Genomic DNA, 16,120 nt, shown 5'->3' with positions numbered 1-16,120 from the left:
GCGAAGGCCAGGCAGATGTGATGGTGCATGTCTTTAATCCCAGCACTCGGAAGGCAGAGTTAGAAGGATTATTATGAGTTCAAGGCCATCCTGGGACTCCAGAGTGAGTTCCAGGTCAGGATGGCTAGTGAGACCCTACCTTGAAAATACAAAAAAAAAAAAAAAAAAAAAAAGAAGAAGAAGGAGGAGGAGGAGGAGAAGGAGGGGAGGACAAGAAAACACTCCCTCCACAAAAAGGAAGAGTGATTCTTTAGGTTGGTGAGATGGCTCAGTGGTTCAAGAATCTTGCTTGCAAAGCAAGACAGGCAGGGTTCAATCCTTAGTATCTACATGAAGTCAGATGCACAAAGTGGTACGTGCATCTGGAGTTCATTTTCAGTCTGACAGGAGGCCTGAGAGTGCCTATTACTACTCTTTCTCTTTTTATCTCTTTGCTCAAAAACAAATAAATAAAAATAATTTTTAAAAAGATGGGAAGCCAGGCGTGGTGGCACATGCCTTTAATCCCAGCACTCAAGAGGCAGAGGTAGGAGGATTGCCGTGAGTTTGAGGCCACCCTGAGAATACATAGTTAATTCCAGGTCAGCCTGGGCTAGAGTGAGATCCTACCTCGAAAAACAAAAAACAAACAAACAAACAAAAAAAATGATGGGATAGGAAGAGTTGTGTGTGATGAAATACCTAGTGGCTAGTGTATAAATGTCAAACCTCATTACAGGTGAGGGGTTATCTCAGAATTTTTTAAATTTTTTTTTTGTTGTTCATTTTTATTTATTGAGAGTGAGAGAGAGAGAGAGAGAGAGAGAGAGAATGGGCACGCCAGGGCTTCCAGCCACTGCAAACGAACTCCAGATGCGTGCGCCCCCTAGTGCATCGGCTAACGTGGGTCCTGGGGAATCGAGCCTCGAACTGGGGTCCTTAGGCTTCACAGGCAAGCGCTTAACCGCTAAGCCATCTCTCCAGCCCTCAGATTTTTACAACAGGGAGAGTAACCTACTTTGGCACCATGGATCTACTATAACTCCAAGATGAGATCTACTGTCCAGGTCACATAGAGTCCAAAGTGCTGAACATAAACCTCCAAGGAGGTGCAGAGCTGACAAAGGCAGAGAGCATCATGGGAGGTCTTATGGCAGCATAAACCTATATTTTCTTTACTTTTCTAAACAAGACAGTTTCATTGGTAGACCCATCCCCCATCTATGAAACTACTTTCTTTGGTAGATCTTCCTGGATCTTTTATGTTAGGTCAAATTATTTTGCCAAATTTATTAATGGCCCTAATAGCAAAATAGAGGCTGGAATTCCTTCACAATTCCAAACCAGTTGGTAGTGTAGGTGCAAAGAAGGGAAAATGGTGTAGGTACTAGGGTCGGATGTAGATAGGGCTGGTACAACGTGCTGAGGCCTTGCTCAGCAGACCCTGATAGGGCTGCTCACGGTCTTAGGCTTGCCGGTTACGTTGCTTTGTCTGGGGCTTCCTCGCATACCTGTGGGGCTGTTGCTGAAGAACAGAGCAGGAGGGTCTCCAACCTCTAATTCGATTGCACGGTCTGTGGATCTCTTCCCCCGGAAACTCTCTCCTCCTGTCATTCGGCTGAGGCGAATTTTGTCACTTGGTATTTTTAGGAACAAGGCAAGATTTCTAACCAGGTTATGTGAGCTATAAAACTCATCTTCACCTACAGCAGGTAGTTGGAAAGACACAAATATGACCGCGGCAGTGTGGACCTCCACAGGCGTAGTTCCTTTGACCACAAGATGAAGCATCTGGTATGTCCTATCAAAGTAGTTTTCACCCGGTATGGTGGAGCTCAGGGCAGGAAAGAATTGCTCTATAAATTAAAAGGACCCAAACAGCACAATTAAATAAATGTTTATTGTCAGAACAACCATGAACTACTTAATATTTGTTTGAAGAGTTCACAAAGCTCCTAAACAGTTCAGTTTTATCATTTTCATAAGTACCCATATTAAAACCAAAGCCACTCATAGAATTGACTTGAAAAATTAAAGTCTATCCTTAAAATTAATAATAATTTTAATAATAATTAAAATGATAATAATTAATTATCACTATATATTAAAATTTTTAACAAATCAACTAGCTATAAGCATGGTATAAATGAAAAATTATAATTCCAGGAGAATATTCTATACTTACTATACTATTTATATGTTCAGAATTTTTAAAAAATGACTGAAGTAATTTAGTATTCTAATAATATAATTTAATATCCATCTAACTTATGCAGTGCTATATACCAATTCTTAAAAGAAAGTTTACAATTCAATAGAAAGGGAATTGGTCACATAGCTTTATTATTAGGTAGCCAGCTAGGGGAAGGCCCCCCCAAGTGAGGGAACCCCCAAAATGTCACAGCACTCCACTGGCCTGGAATTCAGCTTCTGATCCAGGCTCATTCAATCAGCTCTTTTGTGTCATCTATTCAGGAGGGTGTACCTCTTCCTGAGCGCAGAGCAATTGACTCTCAAGCCTACCCTTACCTTAGGTGTGCTGACCACTTCCTGAATCAGCCCCACCCCCAGCCCAGATGAATAGAGATTTGGGGGGGTAGTGGGGGGAGGGGAGAGGGCACAACTTCCTCTGCCTATTTTTTTCTTTTTAGCTACTCCTCTCCATGCTTAAATCTGGGGCTCCCCAGCACCAGAAAGACCATGTTCTTTCCACACTGCCAGAGTGGGAAAGGATATATATATGTATATATATATATATATATATATATATATATATATATATTTTTTTTTTTTTTTTTTTTTTTTTTTCTATTTTCTTGTGGCCTTTTAGTTTTAAGCTCTAGCCTTTTGAATCTCCCTGAGAAATTCCCTTTCACGTTTTCATCCCAGGCCCATGCCCAGCTCCCACCTGGTTAAAACAATTCTACTAGGGAATGTAAGTTTGTAAAACAGATTCAATGTTCAATGGATATAAAATGAATGAATATATGTATTTCTTTATTTATCTACATAGGTACATACATAGGCACATATACCCATCCATCCACAGGGTGCTTTGGTGGTGTCTGTTATTTTCAAGGTCCTATGTCACTAGTCCAGGCCAACAAGGAACTCCTCTATAGCTCTAGGCTGGATCTGAACTCACCATAACCTCCTACCTCAGCTCTGCCACACCTTGCTTATGATATAACTGAATGGTTTTATAACAGAGCATTGATAGAGTTAAGAAGCAATAAATCCACCAACACATTTTAAGCCCAAAGCTGAATTGTACAATAGCAGTAAGTCATCGTTTCTGACCATGTTTCATGTGTGACTTGGAAGAATATGCTTCATGTTGAAAACTGAACTTGCTTTCACACTGCTGTGAGAGGTGCTTGCACCATTTATCTTAGGTAATTAAAAATCTTATCACAGTAATGAAGGAAGCAGAGATAAGTTTAATATCACAATTGAGGAAACCTAATACTTTATACCAACTTAAAAGCAGGGATAATATTTTATATTCTCAGTGCCAAAGCAAGAAGTTGATGTCAGACAGTTCCATTTATTGTACTCTTTCTTAGTGTATATGAAGCTCTTGAGTTTGATCCCAGAATTGAAAAAAAAAAAGCAATGCTATTTCACCAAAGCAAAAATGAAAACACATTAACAACACATATTTTAAAAAGTTTATAGGAGGGCAGCAGGGGTATTAATTTTCAGCCTTCAGCACTCTCATATAAACTCTCTATATTTGAATTAAGATGCACATATTTTTCCTAAGTTTAAATGACAGGGTTTAGTACCATATATGTCATTTTGAGAGTGTTAAGTGTAAATGAAAATTAAGCTGGAAATATGCACATGCTTTTATATTTAAAAGTTATACTACTGACTTGGTTGAATGCAGGAGATCAAGAGCTAGATAATGTTTCCAAGTCCTCACCGTCCTCTACAGCTTGGAGACTGCTATGAACTGAACAGCATCATCTCAATATTTCTATGTAGAATTCTTAACTCATAACTTTGTAGTATTTAGAAATGGATGGTTTTGCAGTGAAATTAGGCTTGGATAAGATTGTGAGTGAGGACTTTGTGATGGAATTAGTGCCTTTCATGAGAAGAGGTACCACACAGAGCTTGCTCTCACTCTGCGTGAGAACACAGCAAGCAAGGAAGGAAGCTCTCATCAGAATCTGACCCTGGACTTGGCCTCCAGAAGTGCAAGAAAATAAATTTCTATTATTTAAATCTGTAGATTTTTGTCACAGCAGCTTGGGCTGACTAAGACAGAGGCGCTGGCAACTCAGTTTAATTTTTCTGTGCCTACCTTCTGAGTTTTCTGATAATTTATAGACAAAATACTTAATGCCTGACATGTGGCAATGTCTGGAAACACTCTATTTGTACCATTAGTCCGAACAAGGCTTGTTTTACAAATGACAAATGAGAATATAAGCCACTCATGTGTGCTCCCTAGCTCATATTACAGCTACATTACACATTTGTGTAGAAGTAGGCACATCTAAAAATGATGGCCTTTATGGAATGCACTGTCTGATGTCAACACCATTTAAATCCCATTTAATAGCATATTTAAATGAGCAGGGATAAATCCTAATTTTGTAAATATTGCTAAGTGGATAAGTGTAGTCTCTTTTTTTTTCCTCTGAAAAAAAGTTTATTGCATATGGAATCAATAGATTATCTTTTATAAAAACAGGTTAGAACAAAGATCTCACATTTGTAAAGGCACGTATGAAACATTTTACAGCAATGACAAGGGCAGTGAGAACCATTATCTAAATAAGACTTTATAAAAACAGGTAAGAAACAATGCAAAAATACTGTCAAAACCAGCTGCCTAAGTGTAGTCTCTTTTATATATTTCATTTTCATAGTTTATTATACTTAATCATAGTTGACATTATGCTAGTTTTCTTGGTAATATTTCTGGTGATGGCAAATTAATTTTGGCTTCCATAAAAAAAGTAAAATAAAGATTAAGTAAATATTTCATAGCAGTTTCTTTTGTATTGAAGAATAGTTAAACTCAATATGCATAGTGAGAAAATGTTCTTAATTAGCAATAGGATGTCTCTCCAAAACAGAAATTTCTTTTTGCATGCACAAGTGGACAAGATTTCCAGTAACAATGATCTGTTAGGACACATGTTATAAATGACTATACCTTAGTGTTTGATAAGCAGGGCTAAAAACTTACTTTCTTTTGCATTCAGCAAGGACTAAGAAATTAAAAATGTTAATAATTAAATATTGCAAAAAATTTTTATAAGTAACTAAACATGAATATATATATCATGTGTACTATGATTTATAAGGAATACCTGTGTGTAGATGCCTATTAACTTCACAGTATTTCTTTTGGGCATTCCATGCTGTGTTCTTGGGACAGACCAATGAATTGTTCACATAGACATCCAAACGCTGAAGTGTGGAAAAGAAAATCCCTACTAGAACAGCCTGTTAAAAAAATAAACATGTGTTCTAAGAGAACAGCAACAAAATAGAATCTTTATAATTTAGCACTGAAAATGTCTTTCTACTATGTACATCTTTGTAGCATACTGAGTTTTTTGAATTTAGAGCAAGTATTGAGCCAAAATTTTAAAGTAGGCTTGTACTCAACCATTCATGAAGATGTTATAAATTAGCCCTTAAGTATAAGTAACTCTCAGCAAAAATGTGTAATGTAGGAAAGAAATTAGTACATGATCATCTTTAAACTAAGAAAGGGTTCATTTAAAAGACAAAAGTTGGACTGAGGAAATGGCTTAGTGGTTAAGGTGTTTGCCTCTGAAGCCTAAGGACCCCAGTTTGATTCCCCAAGGCCCATGCAAGTCAGAGGTACAAGGGGGTGCATGCATCTGGAGTGCACACGCAAACCTCTGCCTTCCAAGAACCCAGCAAACCTTCTTCCCTGGAGTCACATCCAGTAAAAGATGGTACTCAAAAGTAGTGGGTGGGATGCCCTCCCTGTTCTTGCATTTCTTGCAATAAGACATGAACATAAATAAGGAGATTGCTTTTGCAAGGGCAAGTAAAGATTATTAAGCAGTCTAATAAGCTAATTAGTTTTGTACTCTTATTTTGATATTGCCACGTATGGCTCTGAGTAACAGTGACATTACTTTTAATCACCTATCTTAGTTTTAAACTAAAAATGGGGTTGGAAAAATGTCTCAGCAGCTAAGGGCACTTGCTTGCAAAGCCTATAGCCCAGGTTTGATTTCCCAGGACCCACATAAAGCCAGAGGAACTAAGTGGCACATGTGTCTGGAGTTTCTTTGCTGTGGCTGGAGGCCCTGGCACACCCATAATCACTCTCAATGACTACCTCTTTCTCTTTGTCTCTCTTTCTCTCTTTCAAATTAATCAATAAAATGTTAAAAGAAATTCTTCACTTAAAAAAAAATAAAAATTTCCTATCTTACCCTGAAGTATTGTAGTGCTGATAAAAGCCATTGCCTTCTTTGAGCTTCGATCCAAGAGTGAGATGAGACACAGTAAATAGTAGAAATGCCAAATAGTATGTGTGATAATCATATCTGACACATTTTGAAAGGATATGTGTTATAGGAAAAAGAAGTAAATCAGGACATGAGAAAATTAATGTCAAATGTGAGGAGTAGCCAGAGGAGGCCTATTGGGAAAGTGGGATTTGAGCAGATGGGGACATACTTCCAAATAATAGCATGTCTGGAGTACTAAGGGGCAGCAAAAAGGGCTGGGGAGTAGAAGAAACCAGGAATCCAAGGGACAGGAGGATTACCGCAGGGCTGTGCAGGCCACTGTGAGAATAGTGACTCATGCAAAGACCATTTGGAAATCATTTGCAGGTTTAGAGGCAGAGAGACCTGATCTGGTGTTTAGCTACAGGGGAAATCCTAATGTTTTGCAGGTGTCTCTCTGGCTACTGAGGTGAGAGCAGATCCTTGGAGAGTGAAAATGGAGGTGAGGGAAGTCAGGAGGTAATCATCTTAATCTAAGGAAGACATTATATGGCTTCACTGGATGGTCACAGTGAACTGGGGAAAAGACCCCTGACTCTGGAGATTTTGGAGACAGGATGATTCACAGCAGGCTTGGGTCAAGAATGTAAGGAAACTAGAGGGTCATGGGTGGTGTATAGTCTTTGTCTCAAGCAACCTAAAAGATGGAATTCTGTTACCTGAGAAGGAAGGTATCTCTTTCATTTTTTTTTTTGTTTATTTTTACTTATTTATTTGAGAGTGACACAGAGAGAGAAGGAGGGAGGCCACTGCAAATGAACTCCAGAAGCATGTGTGCGCCCCCTTGTGCATCTGGCTAACGTGGGTCCTGGGGAAGTGAGCCTCAAACCAGGGTCCTTAGGCTTCACAGGCAAGCGCTTAACTGTTAAGCCATCTCTCCAGCCCAGGTATCTCTTTTTTACAAATTATTTTTTAATTAATTAATTTATTTGAGAGACAGACAGACAGACAGACAGACAGACACACACACACACACACACACACACACACACACACACACACACACACACGTGACAAACACAGAGACAGAGACAGAGAGAATGGGTATGCCAGGGCCTCTAGCTTCTGCAAATGAACTCCAAATGTTATGTGCCCCCTTGTGTATCTGGCTTACACCCTGGAGAATCAAACCTGTGTCCTTTGGCTTTCTAGGCAAGTGCCTTAACTGTTAAGCTATCTCTGTGGCCCAAAGTATTTCTTTTTGTTATTCTCTCTCCTGTTTCACTTTCCCCCCATCTTATCTTCAAATTCTTAACATTCTAGGTCTAAAATTGCATATGTTAGGACAGGAAGTCTGAATTATAATACTATACTTCAACATCATACTTTTTCCAAATAGTGGTATGAATAAATTTAATGTTCCTAGACTCATTCTATTTACTGCAAAGCTTTAACATATAATGCTAAGGGAGACATTTTAGCTACAATATTAATGTGAAAATTCCAGTTTTCTTGCTGATAACACAGTCATGACTATCTTTGCTTTCTTCATACACTGAGTACCAGAGGCAGATGCTTGGTATGTGCATATACTTCCACATTGAGAATTATGGTCCAGGCCAATTGTATTTTTAATAGTATCATATTAGGTCTTTTAAAATGAACAAAAGGCTAACAACACTGAGAGGACAGGGAAGGAGATATGATAGTTAGCAGTATAAGAAATACAATAACCCTTAAAATGCTAATTCTATCTCAACCTACCTTGTCATGGTCAATGTTAAGCAACATCAGTCGAAGATTCTGAGGACTGGTACCAGTGAAGTACACCTCATAAGACTCGTTCAGAGCCACAATGCTATGAAACAGGGACAATCTTCTCTGGCATGTGTACCCAGCACACCATCCATGGTCCTGGGGGCCTAAATTCATGCAAAATGAAAGTATATGTTCATATGTTATGGGTATTATTAGCACAAAATGTGAATAATAAAAATGGATAACTAAGATGTGTCATATCTACACAATGAAATTCTACACAGCAGTAAGATAAAACAACACAATAAAATTTGAAGATAAATTGTTGAACCTGGAACAGATCATTCTCAGTGAACTTACCCAATCACAGAAGGATAATCGCCGCATAGTCTCACTCATCTACAGCACCTAACATGAATCTATCCAAGATGCCGACATACCCAGCAAGCATCTCAAGGACTAGACAATAAGGTGGGTGGGAAGGGAGGGGAGGGCAAAAGAGGGTGTGGGGGACACAAAAATAGACCCAAACAGCAATGGTACCATAAAATTCTACATCCTAAAAGGTAGACCAAATGGTTGAACCTTTACCAGAGCCTTAGAAGGAACACCTGAGTCACAAGGCACTGGAGAGGGTTTGATGAAGACTGACCTCAATCTTGTACAACATCTCTCTCTTTCTCCCTATTTCTCTCTCTCTAATTCTTTTATATTTGTTAACTTTTTCTGCCTTCTCTTAGTGGGTACTGACCTGAAACTCCCAGAACAAGCAGGCTATCATTCACAATGAACTTTTGATCAGAGAGACCTACAAGGTTTCTTAAAAGAATGACAGATTTTTTTCAGAGTATCTGATGACCCACCAAAGGTTAGTGGTAAGGCCCTACTGCTGAAGACACCATATGCAGTTGACACGTAACATGGAGTGACATGGCTGGAAGCTGGAAGAAAGTCAGTCCCAGACAGTCAGTGCGTCTAGTGCCAGAGGTGCTACATGGGCGACTGGAGGAAAATGACCAATTTCTGCCTAAGCAACTCATGGTCTAACCTACTTAGCAGCAAATAACCTGTTGTGATGCTCACTCAAGTGCAATAGTGGCACACAGCCATGTTGGGAAACCAACTGCTCTTGATTTGGCTAACTGATCCACTCAGTGGAATGGGACCCATAGCTGGAGCTGGGAAACATGTCAGAACCATATCCAAACATGAGCCCACTGTCCATTATCAAGCTACCACCAATCATGGGCTACAAGAGGGCCTACACCTACTCAATAATAAGATTCATCCCATTTATCTGGTGCTAACTTTATTCTCCATTGGAGAATCTGCTGCTCTTTTTCAGATAGATGCAGATCCTAAGGAGAAAACCACCCCATCATACCTCAAAAGGGCCCCAGATGAAACTAAAAATAATTGGCAAAACAAGCAAGGGTGCTGTTTTCTTGGTGATCCTGTTACCAACACAAGCATGAAGGAGATCGACACAGAGAACAATCAACTCCTACCAAATCAGATATCCAGAAACCCAGAGGCTCCCAACACTTCATCACAGAAGCAGACCCAAAATGAACCCAACGTGGCTCAGGGAAATTTTGCAGAAGAGGGGCCAAGAAAGAATATCAGAGCCACACATTGGGTCATGATATGCAGAGATATTTCCTCCTACCCATAACTGTGGGCTAACTCCACAATGCATGACCCGTATACCTCAACAAGGAGCACCCAGGTGGGGGGGGTAGGACATGGAGGAAGTTAACAATAGTACCAACTTAACTGTATTCACTGAGTACAAAGCTAATTAATAAATAAATAAATTGCAGTGGTCTCATTAAAACTTCCCATTTTTACCCACTAGCTATCTTCCATATACCCAGTCATCCAAACTATTTCCCAAACCTTAGCTTAAAACATAAGGCAAGGAACCACCTTGCTCCTATTATTCTTACTTTTGCTGCACAGAGTAGGTTAACCTAATGTGTTGGTGCAGATTTGTACTGGAAGACTACTGAGAAAACTACGGATCTATATGTATCACTGTTGTAATAATCACATATAAGTCTCACACGGAAGTGAAGGTGATCCTTTCTCTTCCCTACCAGATATGAATTTGAGTGATATTTCTCAGTCTTTGTGCTGTAACAGGGTTAATTTATGAACACTGGGGCCTGAACCTGGCAAGTATGGACATTTATATACCTGAACAAAATTCATTAATTTGTCTGTCATTCACTCATTTCATTTATTAATTTATACATTCAAGTAACATATTTTCCTTTTTTTGGTGGTGGTGGGGGTTTACTGAGATTTTACTCAAGCTTCATGGGTGCCATGCAAGCGTCATGGCCCTTTTTGCATTTTCATTTTGAGACAGACTCTTTCTAACTTGCCCAGGCTGGTCTTGTACTCAGTCTGTAATTGAGACAGGTCCTGAATTTATGCTCTTCCTGCCTTAGCCTCCAAGGTAGCTGGGCTTAAAGGCCTGTGTCATTGGGTTTGGCTAACACATTTACTTCTACCAATTTGATACATTTTTGTTAAAGACGATGACCATAGCTACTATTATGAACAAACTGAAGTCATTTGAGAACTGATACTCCATCAAATCTCCTACAAAGCACAGACACCAGAAGCTTTTCTGCCTGTGACTCTTTTTAGAACAGTTATTATATGACTTTCAGAGCAAACTTATCTCCTTTACTTTAATGAAAACAACATGAAATTTAGACTAATAAATTTTCTTGATGTATTTATTCATTATGTTTGCTGAAATTTTATAGCTCATTTAGAGATATTAGATATTATTAATATTTATAATTGAACTGCAATCAAATTTCAAATGAATATAAAATTCTACAGCTCGAGCAGAGCATAGTCTTCCCCTTAGCATACAAAGTATAAATCCTATCTTAAATGCAGCTTCCATTTGGGTTTTCAAAACAAACATACTTTAGAAATGGTTGTGTATAAAATGAAAAATTTAAAGTGACAAAAGTCATGCTTTTAAAGATATAAAATTTAATATTGATAGTTGAAAGAAAACTTTGGTGGATTTCAGTAACTGTTGTCTTGAAGAATTTTACTCCAAGCCTCTGTTTTTTTTTTTAAGACGTTTATGACTTTTCTATACTAGTAACATTTACTTGAGACTTCTTTAATATGATTGACAATATTAAATTTAAACTCATTTAAAAGTAGAATAGGTTGTCACATTTGTAAGCGGAAAACATGCTGTCTGTCAAAAAAAGAGAAATGTAAAACTAAATACATGAAATCTCTCCACCATGTAAAACAGAACAATGTGAAAACCTTGCTTCCTTTCCTGGTTTATTTACCAAGTTCTCGAAAACTATTCCTACAATCTCTGCTTTTCAAAACCTGAAAGGCAGTATTTGACATTGATTGCTAACCAACAGAAACTAGGTGCTCTTTGTATTCAGTTAAGAGAAGGGAGGAGAATCTTAAAATCATGTAACTTTCAGATATCCCTGATTTAGTTCATTTTGTTATCTTGAGTATGTTTTAAAATGCAAGTTTGTGTGAGGCATTAGCTATCCTGCACTATGCTGTTCTGTTACATGATACTGCCAGTGTGTGTGACCCCAGTTGCGTGTCCCTCCATGCTGTGTCTGCTTGAAGACTAAGCTTTGAGACTCGGTGTTATTTCAAGGGACATATAGTAAATCCTACTCCTATGTTTGCAATATCTTTTAGAAGTTCATCTTGTTCATTCACTCCTAATTAGATCTGCATCTTTATGAAGACCATTACCTTCTCTCCATATTCTAGTCATCTAATTGATGAAGACTAGATTGGAACTTCATGAACTAATCTCAAAACACCAAATGAATAAATATGAAAAGCAAAATAAAATGTTGATTGCAAAATAAGTCCAAAAATTCATCAGAATGAAAACGGAGCAGGCTAAGAATATCCCTTAAGTATTCCAAATAACACATTGTCAGGTTTTTTTTTTTTTTTTTTTTTTTTTTTTTGGTTTTTCGAGGTAGGGTCTCACTCTGGTCCAGGCTGACCTGGAATTAACTCTGTAGTCTCAGGGTGGCCTGGAACTCACGGCAATCCTCCTACCTCTGCCTCCCGAGTGCTGGGATTAAAGGCGTGCGCCACCACGCCCGGCAGGTATTTTTTTTTTTTTCTGTTGTTGTTTGTTTGTTTTTCAAGATATGGTCTCAATGTAGCTCTGGCTGACCTGGATGGAATTCACTATGCTGTCTCAGACTACCGCTGAACTCGTGGAGATCCTTTTACCTCCATTTCTAAATATAAAGCAAACTGTAGTTTTGAAGATATTTAGACCATTTTTTTTTTCAAAATATTTCTACCAACTTATCAATAAAGGTATGTGAAAACCAGTTAGGAATAACTTCCCTCATCTTCCTGATCCTCGTTTCCTCCCTTCTTCATCTTTCCTTTGTTCTCCTTGAATGAGAACTACAAGATAACAGCTTTGGCTGTCTTGGATGGAGGATGGCTATATAGTCAACTTTCCTCTTACATATAGATTTTTTCTTACAAATGGCAACCCTAATATCTGATATATATGTATTTTTTCTTGATGTATGGTCTTGCTCTATCCCAGGCTGACCTTGAATTCTCTATGTAGTCTCAGAGTGGCCTTGAACTCATGGCATTCCTCATACCTCTGCCTCCCAAGTGCTGGAATTAAAGGTGTGCACCACCACGCCTGCTGATGAATATTTTTTCAGATGGCTCTGTGAATTTACTGAATGCTGTGATTAACTCTGGTTCACATGCATTGAACACTTACCATTAATGAGATCAACGTAACCATTGCTCACAATAGCCACTGGTGACAACCTTCGGGTTTCTGTGTCAGAATCCAGGCTTTCAATAACCATCATAGCATACTCCATGCCAGAGCAGTGATAGCCCTGCCACTCTGGAATGTATTTACAGGTTGAATCTCTGATAATCCCTAGTAACATATAGATATATAAATATTTTAGAAGCAGCAAGGAACTTCTGCGAAATATTCAATGATGTCCTCTTGTTGTTACGAAAAATTAATAAATAGAACATATAAGTCATTGGTTTAGTACACCAATCATTGAAAAACATGTATTTGTTTCATAAACTTAAGGTCTAATATTGTAAAGACACTCAACCAACCTTTATAAGGTGCTTTTTCAGTGATGGGAATTCTACTTCCATTCAAGAACGTGAGCATCACCTTAGGAATTCTGTAGTCTCCAATTCCTAGCTGGCTGTTTCCATCCCACTCATACTCTGCTTGAGGAATCACTGAACCAGAGTTCCCCAGAAAGGACCCATCCATGTCTCTCAAAAAAGACTTCCTTTTGGCATCACACACCATGTCCACACAGTCTGAGGGGTTCACTTTACTGGGGAAAAAATATGATAAATGACTTCGTTTATTGTTCTAAAAGAACAATATGAATGTACTCAGGTATCTTACTAGAGGATGTCAAAGATTTGTTGATGGAATCTTATTTTAGGAATTTAAAATGGAACCAAGCCAAATATGCATTTAACCTTGTACTGAAGGCTTTTTTTCATATTTTTTGCCCATGCTAATGAAGTTGTCCATCCAAAATGACAATCTGTATATGTGACATATAAAACATGCAGCCCATTTTGCTATTCCATATTTTGCTTAATAATAGGCTTAATATTTGTGTGTTATATACAGTATATTGACATTGTCCTACAGATCTGATGAATGGTTACTCTGTTGTATACAATGTTAAAATCCCTTTTGTGGCCAAGAAGTATTTATTATTTCTTAATCCCCTCTTGTTTTAAAATTATAAAGTATTTCTTACTTTAAAATATAAACATTGTTTTAAAAAGTTGCCACTTTCACCTTCCTACAATCTTGAGCCTTTGTGAATTTCAGTCTGCTATATGCTTATACATTTCTTTGTCTATGTACAGACAGATACACCTGTATTGCTGTATTGTGAGTCTTCACTGCATTTTGATTATAATTCTTTAGATAACTATAATAAATGATACATTACAAATTTGTCACAGTTTAATGATAGAAAATTTACTGGCTTTGGCCAGGCGTGGTGGCGCACGCCTTTAATCCCAGTACTAGGGAGGCAGAGGTAGGAGGATTGTGAGTTCGAGGCCACCTGAGACTCCATAGTGAATTCCAGGTCAGCCTGGGCTACAATGAGACCCTACCTTGAAAAACAAAACAAAACAAAAAAAAAAGAAAAGAAAAGAAAAAAAAATACACTGGCTTTGTCTTCAATAATCAGCAAATAATGGGCTGGAGAGATGACTTAGTGGTTAAGCGCTTGCCTGTGAAGCCTAAGGACCCCGGTTCGAGGCTCGGTTCTCCAGGTCCCACGTTAGCCAGATGCACAAGGGGGCGCACGCATCTGGAATTCGTTTGCAGAGGCTGGAAGCCCTGGCGCGCCCATTCTCTCTCTCCCTCTACCTATCTTTCTCTCTTTGTCTGTTGCTCTCAAATAAATAAAAAAAAATAATAATAATCAGCAAATAAGTGTTGTTAACTCTCTAGTGAGAAGGGGCTCTACAAACATCATAATTCAACAATAATTAAGTGAGTAAATGTTGGATTGTCATCAAAATAAAATTAGAGGAAGCCAAACTACTTATAAAATACTGTGTTCTTCTTGAGGAGGTAACATGTTTAATTTGAGAGCATTACTCCTTTTCTCCTCTCTAAGGTGGTCAAGGACTTGTGACAGAAAATCTCTTTCCTACAGTATTGTCTCATCTAAAGTTTTATGCTGTACATCCTATAAAAATAGTAGGAATTGACTATTCACCTACAATGTAGAATGTGAGTGGTCAGCTTCTGGAAATGTCTTGACACCCACTGGTCAGAACACTCACTGTTCTAAGTTTGTGTGGATCTGAACGGACAGTGATTACAATGGCAGTGTTTAGTTGCCAGGTGTACTGTGGAGCACCTATGAAAGGATATTTAGAAAGCAACAAAATCAAGGGAACTTAGATTTATATTACGGAAGCTTGAATTTTCATGGTGATGACTACAGGCTTCTAGAAATTAGTACATTTTTAATACAACAACTTTCTCTGTTCTTTAACAAGGAAAAGTGAACAGAAACTAAGGATATAAAAGAAAAAATGAGTTTTCTTATACCTTATATCAGGCCTGTGTATAAATATTTTGGATTGTTCAATAGTGTCAATAAGTTGCACATTTTTCACATGGATTGGATGCTGTAAATCCTCATTTAAAGGATTAGTAATGAATATCACATTAATTTCCCTGGAACAAACATTCTTAAAGCCAACAAATGTTGAACCTAAAACACAAATGATAGAAAATAATTATTTTCTCTGCAGAAAGTGATAAAAGACACAGTGTGCCTAGCATAGACTTTTCCTCTGCTTTGAATCTGCCTGGTATGGTAAGAAACAGTCTACTAGTGTTTGTGGTAGACTATTGCTTTCCTACATCTCCTATTTGGTAATCCTATCTCAAATTGTCTCTCAAATTGGCAATGTCATTTTGTTTAGAAAGATGTACATACTCTGGATTGCACAATACCTCTGGCTGTAGATAACGTGTAGTTACAATGTTGAACATTTACATGTGGATGACTGTCATGAACCACCATTAAATGTTTTAAAGAAAGAAATGGAAGTTGTGATCTAATTTCTAAACAATGTTCATCAACATCTGTGATAGAAAAAGAATAGAATGCTAAACTAAAATAAGAATGTATGAAAAAAAACTTGAATCATGAATTCTCAAAATGCTCTGTTCTAAAAATACACATAATTGGCCTATTCCCCTTTATTAGAGGGTAGTTTCCTGCCCCATTTACTGGAAATCATACAGAGACCTCACAATGCCTTCCAAGAAAATATTGCCTTCCATAGTACCCCCCTCCCCCATGAACTGAATAGCAGTCTGGACA

The 16,120-nt window shown here is 38.0% G+C and overlaps 1 protein-coding gene across 1 annotated transcript in view; it reads right to left on the bottom strand.

Annotated features, from left to right (window-relative positions):
- Positions 1 to 16,120, bottom strand: part of Pkhd1l1 (PKHD1 like 1) — a 196,807-nt gene that overhangs the window by 22,303 nt on the left and 158,384 nt on the right. The window contains exons 68-73 of the mRNA XM_045144474.1: positions 15,337 to 15,502; positions 13,344 to 13,576; positions 12,982 to 13,149; positions 8,199 to 8,356; positions 5,310 to 5,445; positions 1,491 to 1,835 (exon numbers count right to left, since the gene is read on the bottom strand). Coding sequence (XP_045000409.1) covers positions 1,491 to 1,835; positions 5,310 to 5,445; positions 8,199 to 8,356; positions 12,982 to 13,149; positions 13,344 to 13,576; positions 15,337 to 15,502 — 1,206 coding nt within the window. The remainder of the gene's footprint in view (positions 1 to 1,490; positions 1,836 to 5,309; positions 5,446 to 8,198; positions 8,357 to 12,981; positions 13,150 to 13,343; positions 13,577 to 15,336; positions 15,503 to 16,120) is intronic.

The sequence above is a fragment of the Jaculus jaculus genome, chromosome 2 (genome assembly GCF_020740685.1).
Source record: "Jaculus jaculus isolate mJacJac1 chromosome 2, mJacJac1.mat.Y.cur, whole genome shotgun sequence".
NCBI classification, from domain to species: domain Eukaryota; kingdom Metazoa; phylum Chordata; class Mammalia; order Rodentia; family Dipodidae; genus Jaculus; species Jaculus jaculus.
Note: the sequence above shows the minus strand (reverse complement) of the source record. Positions and strands in the feature narration are given on the sequence as shown.